The following is a 22,850-nucleotide window of genomic DNA, read 5'->3' as shown; positions in this document are numbered from 1 at the left end:
AGTTCTGGTGGAAATGCCTACAGGAACTAGTTATGAATAAAAACCAAGAGAAGCACATTCAGAACACTGATTTACTTTGGTAGCAAATGGTTGTTCTTTGAAGACTAATGAAGGTAGACAAGACCCATTAAGGTGTGTGGGCTATTTCAAATACTCGATACTTCACATAAAAATTAAAAAAGAAATAAAAACATTTTTAAGAGCTAAGCATTTGTATCCACTGATAGCAATGCCAATACCTAGTATATGATGACTTGAAACAAAACAAATGCCCATAAGGAAAAAAAGCTGTATTTTAATTTTATCTAAATTTATTATCAGTCAATAGTCCAGTAACATTTTCCTCTCAGTACAATACTCCCTTCTCTCTATAAGGCTGTTCCTTGGAACCAGATACTTTAGGTAATGAGGGAGTTAAGTTAGGAGAGTAACTGCTTGCAGTTTTAAAAAGATAGTAACTTTTTGTTTCCCTCTTAATGTGCTAATAGTTGTGCCTAAAAAAATATGCAATTCTTAAAAAGGTACCATTTCTGATTTCTTTATTATCTGTAACCTTTGGAAACTAATCACATGAAACTACAAAATTAGCAAATGTCTTGAAATCTGTATATAAAACATAAATTACCTCTAATTTCAAACTCTCATTTATTAGTGTACCACTCAATCTTAAAAAACAAAACAAAACAAAAACAAAAACGAAAAAGAAAAAAAAAGCGGCTCCAAGGATAGTCTTATACCATTCTTTAAAAAAGGAAACTGTTCCTTTTAACTTTACACCCACCCCATACCCCAATTTCAAAACACATCATTTAATTGTCTTGGTCATGAACATTTCCAAGATGAGATTTTATATTTCGTTCCCATAGCTTCTGGTTATCAGAAAACCCATGTTTTCCTTTATTGAAAGAGTTGGATCCAGCTGATGTTGGTATATCCCTTCCAATATTCTTCATCCTCATCTTTGCTTCTGGAGGCATTTCCTCTGGTTCACTATCTTCATCTTCATTAAAAGCTGCTGCTACTGAAAGGGTTTTTGGAGCAAGAGTTGGAACAGTTTCTTTAGGCTTACTTGATCCAAGTTTGATGGATATGGCTGATGCTTTCTTTGTTGTCTGACTACCTATGGCAAATCCAAACTTGGAGATCTTTGTAGGCTTTGTTGGGAGGTCTGCAGCTTCTTCAGCTGATCGCTTCTCAGCGCTGCGACTGGAACTTCCCCCTCCATTACTGGAAGAAACAGTCTTAGTTTTCATAGGTTTTTCTGCTTCTTCTTCAGGTCCTGGTGAAGTCGAAACAACTTACCAAGATGAGCTATTTTTACTGAGCAGATTGATGGGAGCAGCAACCTCAAAAAGCATCGTTATAAGGAAGATACCTCTGCAGTTGTCACCTACTGACCCAACAGTCTCTTCCACTGTTTGTTAGAGTATATAGCAGGAACTGAGATTGTGTGGCAGTAGAAGAGGCTCCCATGAATTAACTCCGGCGGCTCCAACTCGCTGCGGCTTTTCAGGCTTCTCCTCTCCCGCCTTCCCGTCCGCCATTTTCCCCGCCGTGGCCTCCCCTGCAGCTACGCCCCACAGTAACTATTTTAAATTCCTTGTCTAATTTTAACGTCTATGGGTTTTGTTTGTTTTTGTTGTTTTTCTATTTTTGTTTGTTTGTTTTGGTACTGGGGATTGAGCTCAGGGGCACTCAACCACTGAGCCATATCCCCAGCCCAATTTTTGTATTTTATTTATAAAAAGGGTCTCACTGAGTTGCTTAGTGCCTCACCTTTGCTGAAGTTGGCTTTTAACTCACAATCCTCCTATCTCAGCCTCCCGAGCTACTGGGATTACAGGCTTGCACCACCATGCCTGGCAATCTGTGATTTTGATTAATCTGTTTTTCTCTTGATAAAATGTCTGGTTATTATTGATTATATGTCAGACACTGTGGAATCTGTGAATTTTCCTTTTCAGGTATTTCCTCTCTCCTTTTTATTCTTCTCCCTCCTTTTTTTTTTTTTTAAAGAGAGAGTGAGAGAGAGAGAGAGAGAGAGAATTTTAATATTTATTTTTAGTTTTTGGCAGACACAACATCTTTGTTGGTATGTGGTGCTGAGGATTGAACCCAGGCCGCACGCATGCCAGGCAAGCACGCTACCGCTTGAGCCACATCCCCAGCCCCTCATCCTTTCCTTTCCTTTCTCCTTCCTTCCTCATCCTTCCTTTCTTCTCTTGTATTTTGGAATTTCTAAACATATTCTATTTTGGGTTTTGTTTTGGTACTGGGAATCCAACCTAGGGGCACTTTACCACTGAGCTACATCCCCAGTTCCCAGTTTTGGTTTCTGGGTTTTGTTGTTGTTGTTGTTGTTTTGGTGGGGTGGGATACCAGGGGCACTTAACCACTATTTACATTCCCTGTCCTTTTTTTTTCTTTTTTTTTTTTTAATATTTATTTTTTAGTTGTAGTTGGACACAATACCTTTATTTAATTTTCTTTTTATGTGTGCTGAGGATCGAACCCAGGGCCTCACACGCACTAGGTGGGTGCTCTACTGCTGAACCCTAGCCCCAACCCCTTTTTTGTTTCTTGAGACAAGGTCTTGCTGAATAGCCAAGACTGGACTCAAACTTGTGATCCTTCTGCCTCAGCCTCCCAAGTAGCTAAAAATGGGCTGATACAGGGGCACGTGCCTATAATCCCAGGCTTAGGAGACTGAGCAGGAAGATTGCAAGTCCCAAGAAACTGGCTAACAGGTGTGTGTCACCACCCATACATCTTGTTTTAACATTTAAGTGCAACCCAAACAGTGCCTAGTTAAGAGCTAATTTTTCCCCACTACTGAGGTAAGACAGATGTCCCATGAATCATAAAGTTTTCCAGGCTGCCTGCTGTACAAGCACTCTCCTTGATGTGCATAAGTATCACACACTTATACCTCTACCCTTTTCAGATGTTTTTTTTTTTTTTTTTTCTGGCCTGGGTCACTGCCCTCACTTGAAGGAGCCAGACAGTATTCAGCTGACTGCTGGTGGGGAGCTGACTGCAGACCTCGGGAATTATGTGAGTACAGATGTCTCTTCTCTGGAACTCCAGACTCCTTGGTCCTCCCAGACTCTCAGCCCTGTCTTCTCAATTCAGGGCCTCTGCCAGATTCTACCTGGAATCCCCCACTCTTGCCTATAGCCTGGAAATTCTCAAGACAGGAAGCTGGGACAATTGTAGGGCTAAATCCATTTGTTTCCTGTCTCTCAGGGATCACTGTCCTTTATTGACTGATGTCCATTGTCTGTTTGGGGAATTTTTTTCCAGTAAGAAAGTAAATCTGGTTCCTGATACTACATATTGGTCAGCATAAAGCATTTGCCATTCATCCATGCTCTTGTCTATATTAGTCATTCATTCCTTTTTTCTTCTCTTTCCTTTCTTCTTTTTTTTTTTTTTTTCCCCCCGAGCACAATTTCATTATGTGCGTATGTCACAGTTTGTTTAATGGCCAGTAGAGGGACCTTTGGGTTCTTACAAGTTTGGGTTGATTTTTTTATTCTAAGATATTTATTTTCTAGTTGTAGTTGGACACAATACCTTTGTTTTATTTATTTGTTTTTATGTGGTGCTAAGGATCGAACCCAGGGCTTCACATGCGCTAGGCGAGCGCTCTACCACTGAGCAACAACCCCAGCCGCTGGGTTGATTTTTAATAAAGTTGCTATAAATATTTATGTAAGAGTTTCTAAATTAAAAAAAGATTTTATATAAAAATCTAGACATTCTTTTTTATTGTTGTTGTTACTGGGGATTGAATCCAGAGGCACTCTACCACTGAGCCATACTGCCAGACCTTTTTATTTTTAATTTTGAGAAAGGGTCTTGCTAAGCTGCTTACCTTGCTAAGTTATTGAGGCTGGCCTTAAACTTGCAATCCTCCTGCCAGAGTCTCCTGAGTAGCTGGAATTATAGACATGCACCATCACTCTGAGTTTATTCAGTCTCTTTTGATAAATTGAAAGATGTGATCACACTGGCCTCATACTCCTGCATGGCAATTGGCTTAGAAGGGAGTAACAGATGCCCCTTCACACAAGGCCTGTCATTTGCCATCATCCCCACTGAGCTCTATTGTCTTGACCCAGCCTACTCCATGTATTCATGTTATCTGCTGGCCTCTGGAGATAAATGAATTAGAGATTCCTGAAGATATTGAACTAAGAGCGTACTACAGGGATACTGCCACATCGATGTTCATAGCAGCACAATTCACAATAGCTAGACTGTGGAACCAACCCCGATGCCCCTCAATAGATGAATGGATTAAAAAAAGGTGGCATTTATACACAATGGAGTACTAAGCACTAAGAAATAACAAAATCATGGAATTTGCAGGGAAGTGATGACATTAGAGCAGATTATGCTAAGTGAAGCTAGCCAATCCCTAAAAAAACAAATGCCAAATGTCTTCTTTGATATAATGAGAGCAACTAAGAACAGAGCAGGGAGGAAGAGCAGGAGGAAAAGATTAACATTAAACAGAGTCATGAGGTGGGAGGGAAAGGGAGATAAAAGGGAAATAGCTTGGAAATGGAAGGAGACCCTCATTGTTATACAAAATTACATGTAAGAGGTTGTGAGGGGAATGGGAAAAAATAAGGAGAGAAATTAATTACAGTAGATGGGGTGGAGAGAGAAGATGGGAGGGGAGGGGAGGGGGGATAGTAGAGGATAGGAAAGGTAGCAGAATACAACAGTTACTAATAGGGCATTATGTAAAAATGTGGATGTGTAGCCGATGTGATTCTGCAATCTTTGTAATGTTTTGAATAACCAATATAAATAAATAAATAAAAATAAATAAATAAATAAAACAAAACAAAAAAAAGAAGATATTGAATTAATGTGTCATGAAGATTCCAAAAACTAGTTACATCACTAGAATATCAGAAAGCAGAAAATGATTTACTTAATTGGGATTAACAGAATCAAAAGAAAACACAATGTTCTAAAGGATGAATAAAATGTTACTCCACAGAAGACTTGGGAAGATGCCCCTTTGCCTCTGCTTGAGCTGCACATTCTGAGCAGGTCCTTTGGCTACAAACTGCCCCTGGGCAGTAGAGGCTGGCCTTGTCCCCCAGAGAGAGATCTAGAAATATGTCACCTCATGGGGCAGGCTAGTCAGCAGGTCACGTTGCAAACTTGAGGGACTGTTCTCTCTGTGGGATCAGAACTCCATGTGCTACTATCCATGAGCCCTTGATATAGATAGCACAGGCTGGACACTCCCATCAAATTAACTTCCACAGGTGCCAGCAGTATCAAGTCTTACCTGGCTGCTGCCCTGGCTGGGTTCCTGTCCCAGGCACTTTCAGACTTACTCATAAATATCCTGGGGCTGAATCTGACTCTTCTTAGGGACTTTGATTATGATGAGTGAGAAAGTATGTAGTAACACCATCCTCCTCCACCCCTTGCCCACACTACCAAGGGAATTCTCATGTATTTGTTCCTGGTTTCTTTTGTCTTGTTTTGCTTTGTTTTGCAGTGCTGGGGATTAAACCCACAGTCTTGTACATGCTAGTCAAGTGCTTTACCACTTAGTAACACTGCCAGTAAATTTTAATTTTTTAATTTTTAGACAGGCTTTCACTAGTTTCCCAGGCTGGCCTCAAACTTTTGATCCTCATGCCTCAGCCTCCTGAGTCTCTGGAATTGCAGGAATGCGCCACCCAGCCACTTTGTTCTTTCTTTTTTTCAGTGCTGGGAGTTGAACCCAAGGCCTCACAAGCCTAGGCAAGGAAACTATCACTGAACTACATTCCCAGTCCCCCTATTTGTTCTTTTTTTTTTTTTTTTTTTTTTAAAGAGAGAGTGAGAGAGAGAGGGGGACAGAGAGAGAATTTTAACATTTATTTATTTTTTCTTAGTTCTCGGCGGACACAACATCTTTGTTGGTATGTGGTGCTGCTGAGGATCGAACCCGGGCCGCACGCATGCTAGGCGAGCGCGCTACCGCTTGAGCCACATCCCCAGCCCCCCCCATTTGTTCTTATAAGGCACTCCACTTAGGGACCACCAGCCTAAGGACTTAGCAACTGCAGAGAGTCATAAGTAGCACACACAGCAGTATGCAGCTGTCCAGGATGGCAGGGCACACCTGTAAGTAAAACAATCAGCTTGGGAAACTGAGGTACGAGGATTATAGTTTAAAGCCAGCCTCGGAAACTTTGTGAGACCTTGTCTCAAAAAGAAAAGAAAAAAAATAAAAAAGGTTGCATAGCTATATGTGCTGTGCTCCTCTATATACCATATAATGTGCATTAACTCTTCATGACAACCTTATATGGAAGGACCATAATTATTCACAGCACAGACATTCACTGATTTACAGCAGGGTTACATCCTAATAAACACCTCATAGGGTGAAAACAACTTTAAGTCCAAAATGCATTTAATACACCTAATCTACCAATCATTACAGTGTAGCAACATAGCACACTGTAGCATGTCGGCTGTTTCCCACTGAGTGCATATTGCTTTCCCTCCACCAGAGAGTCAAAAAATCTAAAGCCTAACCATAATTAGTGGGGGACTATCTGTACTCTTAAAGCAAAATTTCTCCAACTTATTATTATTACTGTTGTTCCTGAGAGGTTGAACCCAGGATTACAGATGTATGCCAGTGGGGCTGGGGATGTGGCTCAAGCGGTAGTGCGCTCGCCTAGCATGCGTGCGGCCCGGGTTCGATCCTCAGCACCACATACCAACAAAGATGTTGTGTCCGCCGAGAACTAAGAGAAAATAAATAAATGTTAAAATTCTCTCTCTCTCTGTCCCCCTCTCTCACTCTCTCTTTAAAAAAAAAAAAAAAAAAAACAGATGTATGCCAGTGCACACCAGGTTTGATTTCTCCAACTTTGTTTCTTTTTTTTTTTTTTGTACCGGGGATTGAACTCAGAGGCACTTGACAACTGAGCCCCACATCCCCAGCCCTATTTGGTATTTTATTTAGAGACAGGGTCACTGAGTTGCTTAACGCCTCAGTTTTTGCTGAGGCTACCTTTAAGCTCATGATCATCCTGCCTCAGCATCCCAAGCTGCTGGGATTAGGGCGCCACCATGCCAGGTTGATTTCTCCTTTTTTTTTTTTTTTTTTTTTTGTGGGATCGAACCCAGGGCCTAGTAGTGCATGTGAGATGATCACTTGACCAACTATATCCCCAGCCCAATTTCTCCAACTTTTAAGGTGCCCATAAGCCACCTCCTGGGGATGTTATTAGAATATAGATTCTGACTCATCACTGGTGATGCAGGCCTATAATATCAGCCACTAGGGAGGCTGAGAAAGAAGGATATTTTGGAGGCTGACCTAGGCCATTTAGTAAGACCATATCTCAAAAAGGGGGGGGGGCAGGGATGAGGATGAAACCCAGTGATACACTGATAACGTGCCCCTGACTTCAATTACCAGTACCACAAAATACAGATTCTGATTCAGAAGATTCTAGGAGAAGCTCAAGATCCTATAATTCTATAAACTCCCAGACAATGCTGCAGACCAAGGTATAACTAGGTAAAGGAAATTACCCAAGATCACCCAACTACAAATAGCTAAATTAACTTATACATGGCTAAAAATACTTAGTGCCAATTCTTAATTTTTTTAAATATTTATTTATTTATTAGTTATTGGCGGACACATCTTTGTTTGTATGTGGTGCTGGAGGATCGAACCCTGGCCGTACGCATGCCAGGCGAGTGCGCTACCGCTTGACCCACATCCCCAGCCCCGCCAATTCTTAAAAAAAAAAAAAAAAAAAAAAAAAAGTAGACCTGTCCAAGGCAAAGTTAAAATTCCAGGGACTTTCTGGAAATGTAGCTCAGTGGTAGAGGATTTACCCAGCATGTATAAGACCCTGGGTTCAATCCCCAGTACTGCCAAAAGAAAAAAAGAAAAAAAAATACAGAGACTTTTCCTTCATCTTCTTTCCACAAATGTTCTTGTTCAAAATAGTCCGAAAGATTATAACAAGCAATTTATGTAAAGATAATAGCAGCACTTTTCAGATCAGCCACAAACTGGAATCATCCCAAATGCCCAACTCTAGGGAAATGGTTGAGTAAGCTTTACCTATATGGTTTGCCTGTATCATGTAATGCTATATGGCTATTAAACTGATAATTATGGGAACTAAATGGATACCTATAAATGGATATATTAAATCACATTTGGGCCAGGCGAGTGGCACATGATTATAATCTGAGTAACTCAGTAGGTTAAAGCAGGAGGAGCACAAGTTTAAGGTCAGTTTCAGCAATTCGGCAAGTCCCTAATCAATTTAATGAGACACTATCTCAAAAATTAAAAATAAAAAGGACTGGGATGTGACTCATTAAAAAAAAATCACATTTGGTTAAATTTTTTTAAAGTATGACCAAATATAACATGTTCATACTGATTAAAGTTATATAATTCATGTGCCCTGAAATTCATGCATCTGGGTAAATTTAGTGCCAAATAATATTGGTAACATTTTTGGTAAACTTATTCATATATTTAGTGGTAATTTAAAACCCCCACCTTGAGGGGCTAAAGTGTCCAACTACAACAATAACAACAACAACAAAAATCCACTTTGATATGTTCACAGGTTTATAAAGTAAATAATAGATCCTCCTCCTCCTCCTCCCCCCCACCCCAAGGCAGGTCATGAAACTACTCTTTTGCCTTTCTGGCTTGGAGATGGTTGTAAAGAAATTCTTTGACCTACCTCTTCCAACAGTAGGTCATAAGACCCCTTTCATTCCAGAGGGGTCCTGCCTCATGCCTTGGAGGAAGGAATGTTCCATGTTCCATGGAGAGGCCAAGAATCTGAATCAGCAGGCTTTGCTTGGCTTTCCCACCCAGTCTACCAGCAATCATGCCTATGCAATGAAGTCTCCTTAAAAAAAAAAAAAAGAAGAGGGGCTGGGGCTATAGCTCAGTGGCAGAGAACTTGCCTAGCATGCTTGAGGCACCGGGTTCAATCCTCAGCACCACATAAAAATTACAAGTAAACAAATAAAATAAAGGTATTCTGTCCATCTACAACTACAAAAAAAAAAAAAAAAAAACCCAAGAAGGGGAGCTGGGGTTATGGCTCAGCAGTAGAGCGCTTGCCTCAGACATGTGAGGCACTGGGTTTGATCCTCAGCACCACATAAAAATAAACAAACAAAATAAAGGTATTGTGTCCATCTACAACTAAAAGAAAAAAAATTTAAAAAAAGAAAAAAGAAGAAGGGCTGGGCACAGTGATGCTTGCCTATAATCCCAGCGACTTAGGAGGTTGAGGCAGGAGGATCACAAGTTCAAAGCCAGCCTCAGCAATTTATCAAGGTCCTAAGCAACTTAGTGAGACCTTGTCTCAAAAAAAAAAAAAAAAAAAAAAAAGCCTGGGGAATGTGACTCGGCAAAAGTCCCTGGGCTCAGTCCCTGGTACAGGAAAAAAAAAAAAAAAGACAAGACTCAGAGAGCTTTCATGTACCTGAATATATTGAAGGTTACTGGAGTGTGATGCCCCCAACGAAGTTATGGAAGCTCTATGTCCCTTCCCTATACCTTACCTTATTCATCCATATCCTTTGTAATATCCTTAATCATGTACCAGTAAATATTAGTAAATGTTTTCCTAAGTTCTGTGAGTCACTTAAACAAATTAATCAAACTCAAGAAGGGGGCTATGAAAAACCTCAATTTATACAAGCACAGAGAAAACACAGGGTTTTTAAGGTGGCAGTCTTAGGGGATCTGTTCTTCCTCCAGGTAGACAGTGAATTAACACTGAATTGGATTTGAGACCACCCAGCTGGTATCAAAATGGCTGCAGAAATGACTGCTTACTTGCTGGTAAGTAGCAAACTCCATACCTCTGCAGGTGGCAGAGGTGAGCTGTGTTGTGAGTGTACAGCAGGAAAACTGAGTTTGGGTTGGGTTTTCCTTCCTCTCCAGAGCTATTTCTATTAAATATCATGCAATTAGGCTAGGCACAGTGGCGCATGCCTGTAATCCCAGTGGCTCAGGAGGCTGAGACAGGAGGATCCTGAGTTCAAAGCCACCCTCAGCAAAAGCAAGGTGCTAAGCACCTCAGTGAGACCCTGTCTCTAAATAAGATACAAAAAGGGTTGGGGATATGGCTCAGTGATGGAGTGTCCTGAGTTCAATCCCCAGTACGCACCCATCCACCCCCTAAAAAGTCATGCAATTAAAGTTTATTGTTCAAACATCAGAATGTTCTTTATGTCCTTATGTAGTTATTTGTGTTATTTAATCTGGCGGGGGGAGGAGGTATATGAGGGTGACTAAATTCCATATTGGTCACAGGCTATGTGACAGATTAGGGGCTAGGCCCAGTCAGTCAGACCAGAGTTCAAATCTCAGCTCTACAGCTACTAAATGAGCTGAGGCACTTGAACCCAGGAGTTCAAGGCTAGCCTGGGCAGCATAATGAGACCCTGTCACTAAAAAAGTTTAAATCTCAGATCTACCAACTCATTAGATGGGTAACCCTGTACCCCATTTACTCTCTCTGTAAAGTCTGTAAATTCTACCTGGGCATGGTGGTGCACACCTATAATCCCAGTGACTCTGGAGCTGATATAGGATGATCACAAGTTCAAGACCAGACTGGGCAACTTATAAGACCCTCAATAACTTAGTAAGACTGTGTCTCAAAATGAAAAATAAAAAGGACTGAGATGTAGCTCAGTGATAAAGTACCCCTGGGTTCAATCCCCAGTACCATGATAAATAAATAATAAAATTAAAAATAAACAGGACTGGGGATGTAGCCCCAGCACTAAAAAGTATTGGCTTTACATATTCATGTTTTCTTTAAAATAAATATTTTATTTAAGTATATTTAAAAATATACCTAAAAGCCTGTAAAGATAGTACAAATTTCCCATATATACTACACCCAGCTTCACCCAACATTGATGGTTGATATAACCATGGTATATTTATCAACTCAAAACTAAATTTCCAGGAAATGATCTGTAGATATTTGCTTTCCACTTAATTTAACATTTTGTTGTTGTTATCATCTTATTTATTATAATTCTCAGAGAATCAGCTAAATCTAAGTATTCACATTCATGCTTTGAAGTTAACTAGACTACGCGCTGGCGATGTGGCTCAAGCGGTAGCGTGCTTGCCTGGCATGCGTGGGGCCCGAGTTCGATCCTCAGCACCACATACAAATCAAAGATGTTGTGTCTGCTGAAAACTAACAAAATAAATAAATAAATATTTAAAAAAGAGATTTAAAAAAAAAAAAGAGGTTAACTAGACTTAAACATTCTAATATTGTTATTATTATTTGTTGGATGAGTCATTGTTTTTGAAATGGTATTCTAGCATGAACTCTGTAGGCTAGGTTTTATTTCTTAAATAACAAAGTTTAAATGATCTGTTTTCCCTTGAGACGTCCTTCTCCTATGCAAGTATTTGAGCTGTTATAAGAGAAATTTACTGAAATAAACTTTAGGAGAATTCCAAATAAAGATATTTCTAATAAAGATATTTCTAAACTTTAGGAGAATTCCAAATAAAGATATTAGGTTTTATTTCTTAAATAACAAAGTTTAAATGATCTGTTTTCCCTCGAGACGTCCTTCTCCTATGCAAGTATTTGAGCTGTTATAAGAGAAATTTACTGAAATAAACTTTAGGAGAATTCCAAATAAAGATATTTCTAAAAGTATTTTTTAAATTTTTTTTAGTTGTAGGTGGGCACAATACCTTTATTTTATTTATTTATATGTGGTGTTGAGGATTGAACCCAGGGCCTCACACATGCTAGGCAAGCGGTCTACCACTGAGCTACAACCCCAGACCCCTCTCTAAAAGTATTTTTTTTAATATTTATTTTTTAGTTATCGGCAGACACAACATCTTTGTTTGCATGTGGTGCTGAGGATGGAACCCAGGCCGCACGCATGCCAGGTGAGCGCGCTACCACTTGAGCCACATCCCCAGCCCTCTAAAGGTATTTTTAAAAACAAGAAATTCAGGGGCTGGGGACGTGGCTCAAGTGGTAGCGTGCTCGTCTGGCATGGGTGCCGCCAGGGTTCGATCCTCAGCACCACATATAAACAAAGATGTTGTGTCTGCCGATAACTAAAAAAATAAAATAAAATATTAAAAAAAAAAACAAGAAATTCACACCCATAGATCATTATAAACTAAATGTCAGTCTCTGCTCAGATTATACGAGTTTTTCCACTAACATCCTTTTCTGTCCCAGGATACAATTTCTGTGCACCCACTGACTTTAGGTACCCTGTCTCCTTAGTCCTCTCTGGTCTGCAATAGAGTGTCTCAATCTTTCCTTCTTTTTCATGATTGTAAAACTTTTGAAGACATTTACATGTTTTTACAGTAACAACTTAGGGCTGAGGATATAGCTCAATTGGTAGAGTGCTTGCCTTGCATGTACAAGGCCTTGGGTTCAATCCTTAGCATCAATAAATAAACAAATAAGTAAAGTAACAGTTTAATTAAGATATCATTTATATACCATTAAATTCACCCCTTATATTTTTTTAAAGAGAGAGAGAGAATTTTTTAATATTTATTTTTTAGGTTTTTTTGGCGGACACAACATCTTTGTTTGTATGTGGTGCTGAGGATCCAACACAGGCCACACGCATGCCAGGCAAGCGCGATACTGCTTGAACCACACCCCCAGCCCCTCACCCCTTATCTTGATAGACACAATTCAGTGTTTTTTGGTATATTCACAGGTTGAGCCTTTCCTGCTATCAATTCTAGAACTCTTTTATCACTCCTTCAAACAAATCTATACACATGAACAGTCACTACCCTTCCACTAGCCTGGTAGCCACTACTATTTCTGTCTATAAGGACTTGCCTATTCTAGACACTTTATAGTAAGCAGAATTTTACCATATAATGGCTTTTTGTGACTGGTTTCTTTCATATATATAAAATATATGTTTATCATAGCATTGATCCATACTATAGCATGTTTCATTCATCACCAAATAAATGGTTTGTTTTGTTTTGGTTTGGTTTGGTTTTGGTACTAGGGATTGAACTCAGGGGCGCTTTGTCACTATCTCCAGCCCTTTTTATTTTGAAACAAGTTTGCTAAATTGTTTAGGGCCACTCCAAGTTGCTGAGACTGGCTTTGAACTTGAAATCCTCCTGTCTCAGCCACCTGAGTTGCTGGGATTACAAGTGTGCACCACCATGCCTAGCTCCAAATAAATGTATATTAATGAAAGTTATGATGAGAATTATAATCCCTCTTTTAGCTTTGTGTCCAAATTTAAATGTCTTTTTACTATTATGAAAACTCCCTCAAACTCCAAAGGCCATTATCAACCAGATATGAAATGAAGGAAGTGCTTGATAAAAGTTTAGAAATTGACTCCTTCCTAATTCGTCTCAAAAGCCATAGAATATTTTGAGGGATAAATTTATAAGAAGAAACCTTTGCTGTTCTCATCTGCTGTAGACACAAAAATTCCAGTATCCTCCTAAACCCCATTATTTTGAAGAAACAATCAAGCAGAAGCAGAAAAAAAAAAAAAGTATCTGTTTTTATCTTTTGTTTGATGCATTTGAAGAATTAAGTCTAATGGGTCTTCAATTAAGCCACATTTATTATTTTGTATAATGGCAGATATGGCTAGGAATTTCACAAGAAACATTTTCTAGTGACCAAGTAAATGTTGGCTCCTTTTTATGTTTTTGTTTTGGTTTGCTTTTTGGTCTGCAAGATTAACTACTGTTTCATTGCGCCACCTGCTGGCAACTTCTTGAAATTTCTTTTTCCTCCAACAAAAGGCAACAAATACTCTTTTTCCCCTTGCCAGAAAAAACAACTAATATGCTTGGGTGGTGGAAAAAATTCAAGTTAACTTATCCTTAATAACACAAAACATTTGCCTTCCAAAATTCCAACAATGAGATCATAAAACATGCATATAGAAAAGTGTATACAATTTGTATGTATGGGTTAGGCAATAATCACAAAGTAACTCTGTACTCTGTACTATAACCCAGGTTAGGAAGAAAGCATTGTTCCCATGAGCCTGACTCCCTCCCTCCCCATAAGGTGGATTCTACTCTGATTTGGGGGGAAACCATTTGAGTATATATTACTTTTACAACTAGAAAACAACTAAAGTATTAATTTTGAAAACTAATATAGCCAGGTACAATGGCACACACCTGTAATCTCAGCCATTCAGGAGACTGAGGCAGGAGGATCCCAAGTCTGAGGCCAGCCTCTGCAACTAAGTTAGACCCTGTCTCAAAATAAAAAATAAAAAAGAGCTGGTGCTGAAGCTCAATCACAGAGTGCTTTTGGGTTAAATCCCCAGCATTGAAAAACTAAATTAATAGGCCAGGCATGGTGGTGCATACTTGTAATTCCACAAGTTCTGGAGGCTGAGGCAGGAAGATCCCGAGTTTACAGCCAGCCTCAGCAACAGCAAGGCGCTAAGCAACTCAGTGAGACCCTGTCTCTAAATAAAATACAAAATAGGGCTGGGGATGTGGCTCAGTGGTTGAGTGCCCCGAGTTCAACCCCCAGTACAAAAATAAATAAATAAATTGTGGGGCTGGGGATATGGCTCAAGTGGTAGCGCGCTCGCCTGGCATGCGTGCGGCCCAGGTTCGATCCTCAGCACCACATACCAACAAAGATGTTGTGTCCGCCGAGAACTAAAAAATAAAAAATGTTGGAAATTCCCTCTCTCTCTCTCTCTCTCTCTCTCTCTCTCTCTCTCTCTCTCTCTCCTCTCCTCTCCTCTCACACTCTCTTTAATAAATAAATAAATAAATAAATAAATAAATAAATAAATAGTACCACGACTATTTAATTTGGAAATTTACATGGTTATCCATGAATTTAACCAATATATACTGAGTTCAATATCATTAGTTATTAGGGAAATACAAACCAAATCATAGTGAGTTACTATTACATACCTATTAGGATGTCTAAAGTTGAAAAGAAAAACAATCACAAATATCAAAGATGTAGAAAAATTAAGATCCATGTATATTACTGATTGGAATGTAAAATAGTACAGCCACTTTGGAACACTGTTTGGCAGTTCTTCAAAATGTGAAACAGAGTTTCCATATGACCCTTCAATTCCACTCTTAGGTAAATACCAAAAGAAATAAAAGCATATATCCTCACAAAAAATTGGACATAAATGCTTGGAGAGGCATTATCCATATTAGCCCCAAAGTAAAAACAACCCAATATTCATCAATTGATAAGTAAATAAACAAAAAGTTGTCTATCATACAATGGAATATTATTTAGCCATAAAATATAATAATGTACTAATACATACCACAATGTGGAAAAACCTTGAAAACATGAAAAATTAAAGACACTAATCGCAAACATACACCATATACTATATAATTCAATTTCTATGAAAGGTCCAGATTTGGTAAATTCAGAGATGCATAAAGCAGAGTCTAGTGCCAGGGGCTAGAGGAAAGAAGGTAAGAAGAATAACTGCTAATAGGTATGAGGCTTCACTTTCTAGCCTTGAAACACACACGGCACCACTAAACTACCCCCAGACCCTTTTCTTTGCAGTTTTACCACTTATAATTGCATGCCTACTTAACCTAGACTTGTTTTGTTGTTGTTGCTGTTGTTTGGAACTTTTATAAATGAAAAATCACAGGTGTGCCTTTTCACCAAGATGGCACCGAAAGCTAAGAAGGAAGATCCTGCCCCTCCCAAAGCTGAAGCCAAAGCAAAAGCTTTGAAAGCCAAGAAAGCAGTGTTGAAGGGTGTCCACAGTCAAAAAAAGAAGATCCATGCATCACCTACCTTCCGTTGACCCAAGACATTGTGGCTCCGGAGGCAGCCCAAATATCCTCCGAAGAGCGCCCCCAGGAAAACAAGCTTGACCACTATGCCATCATCAAATTCCCTCTGACCACTGAGTCAGCCATGAAGAAGACTGAAGACAACAGCACACTTGTATTTATTGTGGATGTCAAGGCCAACAAACACCAGATCAAACAAGCTGTAAAGAAGCTCTATGACATTGATGTGGCCAAGGTTAACACCCTGATCAGGCCTGATGGAGAGAAAAAGGTATATGTTCGACTGGCTCCTGATTATGATGCTTTGGACGTTGCCAACAAAATTGGGATCATCTAATCAGAGTCCAGCTATATAATTCTAAATATACTTTCTTTTTTTCCAACATAAACATTAAAAAAGAAAATCACAGGTGTGTACACCTTTCTTCTTGCACTCAGCATTACAACAATTAGGTCCATCTACTGCTGCATGTAACTACAAGTCATTCTTCCCACAGCTATGACTCTGTTGTGTGTAGAGTACACAGTGAGACCCTCACACTCTCAGTGATAAACATTTGGGTCATTTCCAGGTTGGGATTTCCAGGAACAACGCTGCAGGGACATCCCTGTATTTTTCTCCAGAAATCTAACTTGGATGCAGGCTTCTTTCCCCTCTCTAACCTCTCAGGTAACATTAAATTGTGTTCACACACCTTGAGAGAATCCAAACTTTTTGCCTCTTTGAATTATCTCTGAAAAGCATATTTCATTTTATTGGTAGTTTAAAAACAATCAAAGCAGGTCTTCCTGAAAGTTGACAGTGGGCTGGTTTTCACTGGGGAGAGAAGTCCCACTTGCCAGAAAAAAGCACTTGAAAGACTGCAGCAAACTAAAGTCTCTTGCTCTCCTCTGTGTTTGACAACAGAGCAAATACCACCAGGACATTTCCCACACACTTTAATGTGAACAGCAGTTAACTGTTCACAACATGCTTCCACAAACACTACTTCATTTAATCCTCATAACAATCCTGAGAGGCAAACGTGATAAGTGTGTATTTTTAAGATGATGAAACCAAGCATCAAAGAATAACAGCCGCCCAGATATGCTGGTGCATTGCAATGTAGAAGCTTATAGCTAAGTTTATTTCTAATGTGTTTGCTTTGCTACTTCTTAGTTTGGGATTTGGTCATATAACTTTTTTTGGCCAAAGGTATCAAAAGCACTTGAATGACAATGCTCACTGTCTTGCTCATTTGCCATTGCGATGAGAATATTCCTGAACTATCCATTAATCCCCAAAAGGGAATGAGAGACACTTGGTACAAATCCATCCTTGCCAAGGCTGGCTGAGAACATCCAGCCCACAAAAGAGTAAACTAAAGGAATGTTTACTGCTGTATACACCTCACATTAAGTTATTGTTTGTTTCACAGCAAAAGCTAATGATACAGTACTACATGTGAACAGACTTTTTCTATAGTCCTTTGGAATGATACATAGAATAGTACATGAGATTTTCTTATTCATGGTTTAGATTTCGGTTTAATACCTTGAGTGATGAATGAAATCCATAGCTTTTGTTACTGTTATTGCTGCCCAGATTTCAGAAAGCCAATTAAAAATTTTTATGTATAACTGTCACTCTCTAACCCCAAATAACTTACAAGAACAAGTCTCACCAGTCCCTGTGGTACACATCTTTAATCCCAGCTACTCAGGAGGCTGAGACAGGAGGATCACACATTGAAGTCAATGTCAGCAACTTAGTGAGACCCTGTTTCAAAAAAAAAAAAAAAGAAAGAAAGATTCCTAAGCCAGGATCAATGGCATGTACCTGTAATGCCTGCTACTCAAGAGGTTGAGGTAGGAGGATAGGTTGAGACAGGGAGTTCAAGGCCAGTCTGGGCAACATAATGAGACCCCATCTTAAATACAAAATAAAGGCAATGGTTGTACCTCAGTGGTAGAGCACTAGCCTTGCATGGTGAGGCATAGGGTTAAATCCTGAGCCACCACATAAAAATAAATAAAATATTGTATCCATGTACAACTAAATAAACCAAAAAGGATGGCTTTGTACCAAGTGTCTCTCATTCCCTTTGGGGGATCAATGGATAGTTCAAGAATTTTTAAATAAACCAAAAGCCCAGAATGCATCCTTGGGGCTGGGGTACAGCTCAGTGGTAGAGCACCTGCCTAGAATATACAAACCCTGGATCCAATCTCCAGCATCAAGAAAGAAAAGAAGAAAAGGAGAATGGAGGAAAGAATGTATTCCTGAATCTATCCTGTAATTATACCAAAAATAAATGAACTCCTAACTCCAAACCTGCAAGTATTTCCCTTGACAAAGATAATATAGTAAACTGGGTGTGGTAACAGCACAACTGTGATGCCAGTGACTGGGGAGGCTCAGTAACTCAGCAAGACCCCTGTCTTAAAAATAAAAAATAAAAAGGACTGGGATGTAGCTCAGTGGTAGAGTGCCCTGGGGTTCGAAGGAGCTGCTTCTCTCTGGAAAGCACTTTGGTTAACTTAATATATGCCAATAACAGCGTTTTTAATTGGTTAGGAAAACGGTAAAAAATTACTGTGACCTATTTTTGAGACCTCTACCTTCCTGTGGTTTACATTTCTCATTGAGGTCCTAAAACAATTCTTATCTTAAACCTGGGCCCTTATCTATTTTGATCAAGGATGTGCAGCCCAGCATGGTTTCTGGTACTCAGTAAATACTTACTCAATGGATATATATTTACTGTATTTGTCATTTACCTATATGACACACCTGCCTGCTCTGTGTCCCAAGATAAGGGACATGCAGGAAGAGTTTTTCCAGGCTTCCTGCTGGGCTCAGTCCCTGGAAGGCACTGGCTGGAGGCTGGAAGGCAGGAAGGGAAGATGCTGGGAGTACCTCTCCATTTCTCTTTGCTTTGGACAGTATTTCCAGAATCATCTTTGGCTGAGATGCCTGAGCAGGCCTGACATCATGATAGCCTCCTTCAAGTACTCTGGCCTGACCTCTGGCTGCACCATCTTTTCCTATCCCACCAGTATTATTGTGGTGGCTTCCTACTGTTATTAATCCCTGGATCACCTTCTACTATGATCAAAATATTTGTGTCCCCAGCATGTTCAACTTCTAAACCCCAAGATAATGGTGTTATGATGTGGAGCCTTTTGGAAGGTGAGAGGCAGGACTAACTACATAAATCCTTGGGTAATGCAAAACAAAAGTGTGGGACCACACAGGTCACATGCCCATAAAGCAGGCTCTGCAGGGAGCAATGTATTGAATAGAGGGCTTTTAATCCACTTAAGGATTTTGTGTGTGTGTGTGTGTGTATGTGTGTGTGTGCACCCGTGCAATTTATGAGTTATCTATAAAAGAGCTCATTCTTTTCACAGCATGTCCATTCTTTTTTTTTTTTTTTAGTTGTTCATAGACATTTTTTTTATTTATTTTTTTTAAAGACAGAGTGAGAGGGCGCTGGGGATGTGACTCAGATGGTAGCATGCTTGCCTAGCATGTGGAGGCACTGGGTTCGATTCTTGGCTCCACATAAAAATAAAATAAAGGTATTGTGTCCACCTAAAACTAAAAAATAAATACTTTTAAAAAAAAAGAGTGAGAGAGGGAGAGAGAGAATTTTAATATTTATTTTTTTAGTTATCGGCGGACCCAACATCCTTGTTTTGTATGTGGTGCTGGGGATCGAACCCGGGCCGCACGCATGCCAGGGGAGCGCGCCACCCCCTGAGCCACATCCCCAGCCCCACATTTTATTTATTTATATATGGTGCTGAAAATCGAACTCCGAGCCTCACACATGCCAGGCAAGTGCTCTACAGCTGAGCCCCAGTCCCAGCCCAGTATGTTCATTCTTGGCCAAGGACATTTCTTAGGCTCTGCCTCTTTTTGTTTGGTTGGTTTTTTGTTGCTGGGGATCAAACCCAGGGCCTTGTGCAAGCAAGGCAAGCAGTCTACCACCTGAGCTATATCCTCAGCCCCAACTCTGCCTCTTAAGGAGAAAATAGTTTAGGGAGATATCATCTACCCAAATGAGAAAAGCTTTTCTCCCATAGAATGCCTGAGCGACTTCTTCAGGGTACTTAAGAATCCCCATTCCTTTTCTTTCAGCTTTTTGAAATTTATAACTCATGGCCTGGATGGAGGTTTCTTGGCCCAAGAATGGAGCAGCTGAAGACTTTCTTAAACAGTTCTCCAACTTCTCCCTATTTTACTAGGTCATCTTGGCCTAAAAAATAACTCTTTTGGGCTGGGGCCGTGCCTCAGAGGTAGAGTGCTTGCCTAGCATGCGTAAGGCACTGGGTTCGATTCTCAGCACCACATAAAAATAAAATTAAAAAATAAAGATATTGTGCCCACCTATAACTAAAAAAATAAATATTTTTAAAAAGCACTCTTTTCCTTCCTTCACAGCATGTTCAAGAAAACAAATTGAAAGAGGTGGGGGGGGGCCACAGTGGCATGCACCTGTAGTCTCTGCACTCAGGAGGCTGAGACAAGAGCATCCCTTGAGTCCAGGAGTTTGAGACTACCCTGAACAACATAGCATGACCCCAACTCAAAACAAAACAAATCCCCCCAAAAAACTAAGTGGCTTCTGACCACTTTGCTTGCATCCAAATAACTTTCTTCAGCTGGCACCTAGACCTTCCCTCCCCTTTTCTAGCTCCATTGTACTTTTAGGACCTTAACTTTATATTCTTTTATGTCATCCTACCATTTAATCCAGTCTCTGCTGCCACACCTTCCTCTTAAGACCTTACCCAGGTCATTCCTATACAACCACAGGGTCCTTGTTCTCTGTGAACAAATTCTCTTTTTTTTTTATAATTTATTTTTATAGTTTTAGGTGGACACAATATCTTTATATTTATGTAGTGCTGAGGATGGAACCCAGTGCCTCAAGCATACTAGGCGAGCACTCTACCACCAAGCCACAACCCCAGCCGGCTCTGTGAACTCTTTATATTCATGTTGGGAATGTCCAGCATTCAGCAAGGTACAGATACACAAAGTAGATGCTTCAACTGTTTATAGAATAATGTTAATGGACCAACACAATGGACCTCAAAGTATTTACAGCCTGTAGGACACAAAACCACACATAACTCTGCGCAGACTTTTCTTTCCTGGCTCGAGAAATCTTTCCAACGTCTTCCAGACTAGAGTATGTGTTCATGTGGGTTGAGTACCTGCTTCTGTTTTGTTATTTATATTTGTTTTCTACCTGGGCGCATGGAAACATGCAGTATTTTCCCTTTTTTTTTTTCGCTTTTGGTATTGGGGATTGACAAAATGTTTTACTGAGTCTCAAAGTCTTCTAGAAATACAAGAATTCATGAGGAAAAGGAACACTTTGAAGAAAAAAAACCTTCCCTCTCCCTTAAAAAAACTTAACATGCATATAGACAATGATAATAATTCTGCAAAACCTTGTTTCAATGGAAAAGTTTCTCGGCCTTTACGTTTCCAGGTTTGGCAATTCTGCAGGAGGGAATTTGCAACAGTACCAGTCCCCACAGAGAGCAGGAGGAGCCTTTGCCGCGCTTTCCTCTTCCGCCCTATAGACGTTGGAACGCGGCCCCACCTACTTCCGGCAGGGCGATCCAAAGCGCAGGCGCAACTCTAGCTGCCACTCAGGAACCTCTCAGTCCAGTGGGAGCGCATGCGTAAAGAGGCGAGGCTGGTTCATTGGGAGAATGTGGGTCCGCCGAACCCACGCGACTGTCTCCGCCCATTCAAATGGAGGGCGGAGCCTACAGACCTCACCGGCTTCAGGAGGCGCATGCGCACTGAACACAGGAACGTGGCGGAGACTAGGTCGCAAGCTTTACGCATGCTCATTTAAATAAGCTCGAAACTAGTGACGTCAGTTTCATAACCCTCCGACTTGCTCTCTTCACCCGCCTCTGACTTTTAAAGGGACAGAGTACTATTCCACCGAATTGTGTTTTTGTTTTATAATTTTACTTTTTTGGATAATAACATTTAGCGCTCTTCCACTGAGCTACGTCCCCAGCCCTTTTGTTTTATTTTGAGACGGTCTCGCCAAATTGATCAGCCTCCCAAACCGCTGAGTTTACAGATATGTACCCCACATAATGGCCAAATTCTTTTTTTTTTTTTTTTTAATGGTACTGGGCATTGAACCCAGGGCCGCTTAACCACTGAGCCATATCCCCAGCCCTTTTAAATATTTTATTTAGAGACAAGTTCTCACAGAGTTGTTTAGGGTCTCCCTAAGTTGCTGAGGCTGGCTTTGAACTCCCTATCCTCCTGCCCCAGCCTCTGCTGGGATAAAAGACGTGTGCCATCGTGCGGCCCAAATTCCTTTTTTATAATGATCTTAAAGACGTGTGCCATCGTCCGGCCCAAATTCCTTTTTTATAATGATCTTGTGATGAGTGCCTACTATGTATGTGCCAAGCCCAACTTTACATTGTTTCCTATATGCATTTTCCGATAGTTCCTTCTGTAATAATGTGTAACAGTTGCATTCATATGTATATTTTTTTGCAAAAATGTCTTCCCCTACCCAACTGTACTTTTTCTTTGAAGGCAGTTTGTGAAATGGGGGCGAAGTTGGTGGCAGGCCTTCCCAGGTTAGTAGGTATAAGTAAATATTGGCACCTCCTTACTGTTTTTGCTCTGAACATGTTATCTAATGTAAGTGAACCTGTTAGTCTGCTGATTTTCAAACTGAGGATTACGATACCTACCAGCTTCATAGGATTGTGTGAAGTAGAATTTAAAAAAAAAATATGTAACACGCCAAGTACTCTGTCTCATACCAGTTATATGTTAAATAAATAGTAGTCATTAAGTGACATTCCTCAATCAGAAAATGGCCCTACCATAGTTCGACCGGTTCAAGGAGGATTTACCTAATTATAAGGATGGCTAGCTGTGTGTAATGTTGTCTCCTATCCCACAGTGCAGCCAGTATCACAGGCCATAATTTTTACACACTTTTCT

General features: G+C 40.1%; 2 protein-coding genes and 1 pseudogene across 2 annotated transcripts in view; 1 reads left to right on the top strand and 2 right to left on the bottom strand.

The window, feature by feature from the left end:
• The window catches only part of Tmem120b (transmembrane protein 120B), a 68,008-nt gene extending 46,572 nt beyond the window's left edge, over positions 1-21,436 (bottom strand). The window contains exons 1-2 of the mRNA XM_078039238.1: positions 21,308-21,436; positions 17,524-17,618 (exon numbers count right to left, since the gene is read on the bottom strand). The gene's annotated coding sequence lies outside the window, so the exon portion shown is untranslated. The remainder of the gene's footprint in view (positions 1-17,523; positions 17,619-21,307) is intronic.
• Positions 523-1,559, bottom strand: LOC101958870 (PEST proteolytic signal-containing nuclear protein). Its single transcript, XM_078039222.1, has 2 exons — positions 1,483-1,559; positions 523-1,281 (listed from the first exon to the last, which is right to left on the bottom strand). Exons 1-2 carry the CDS (start codon positions 1,542-1,544, stop codon positions 810-812), a joined length of 534 nt encoding a protein of 177 aa, XP_077895348.1. The 5' UTR covers positions 1,545-1,559; the 3' UTR covers positions 523-809.
• On the top strand, positions 15,723-16,248 carry LOC106145025 (large ribosomal subunit protein uL23 pseudogene; annotated as a pseudogene).
• Positions 21,437-22,850: the final 1,414 nt, after the last annotated feature.

The sequence above is a fragment of the Ictidomys tridecemlineatus genome, chromosome 2 (genome assembly GCF_052094955.1).
Source record: "Ictidomys tridecemlineatus isolate mIctTri1 chromosome 2, mIctTri1.hap1, whole genome shotgun sequence".
Lineage (NCBI taxonomy): Eukaryota > Metazoa > Chordata > Mammalia > Rodentia > Sciuridae > Ictidomys > Ictidomys tridecemlineatus.
This window is presented reverse-complemented; position numbering and strand designations above follow the sequence as displayed.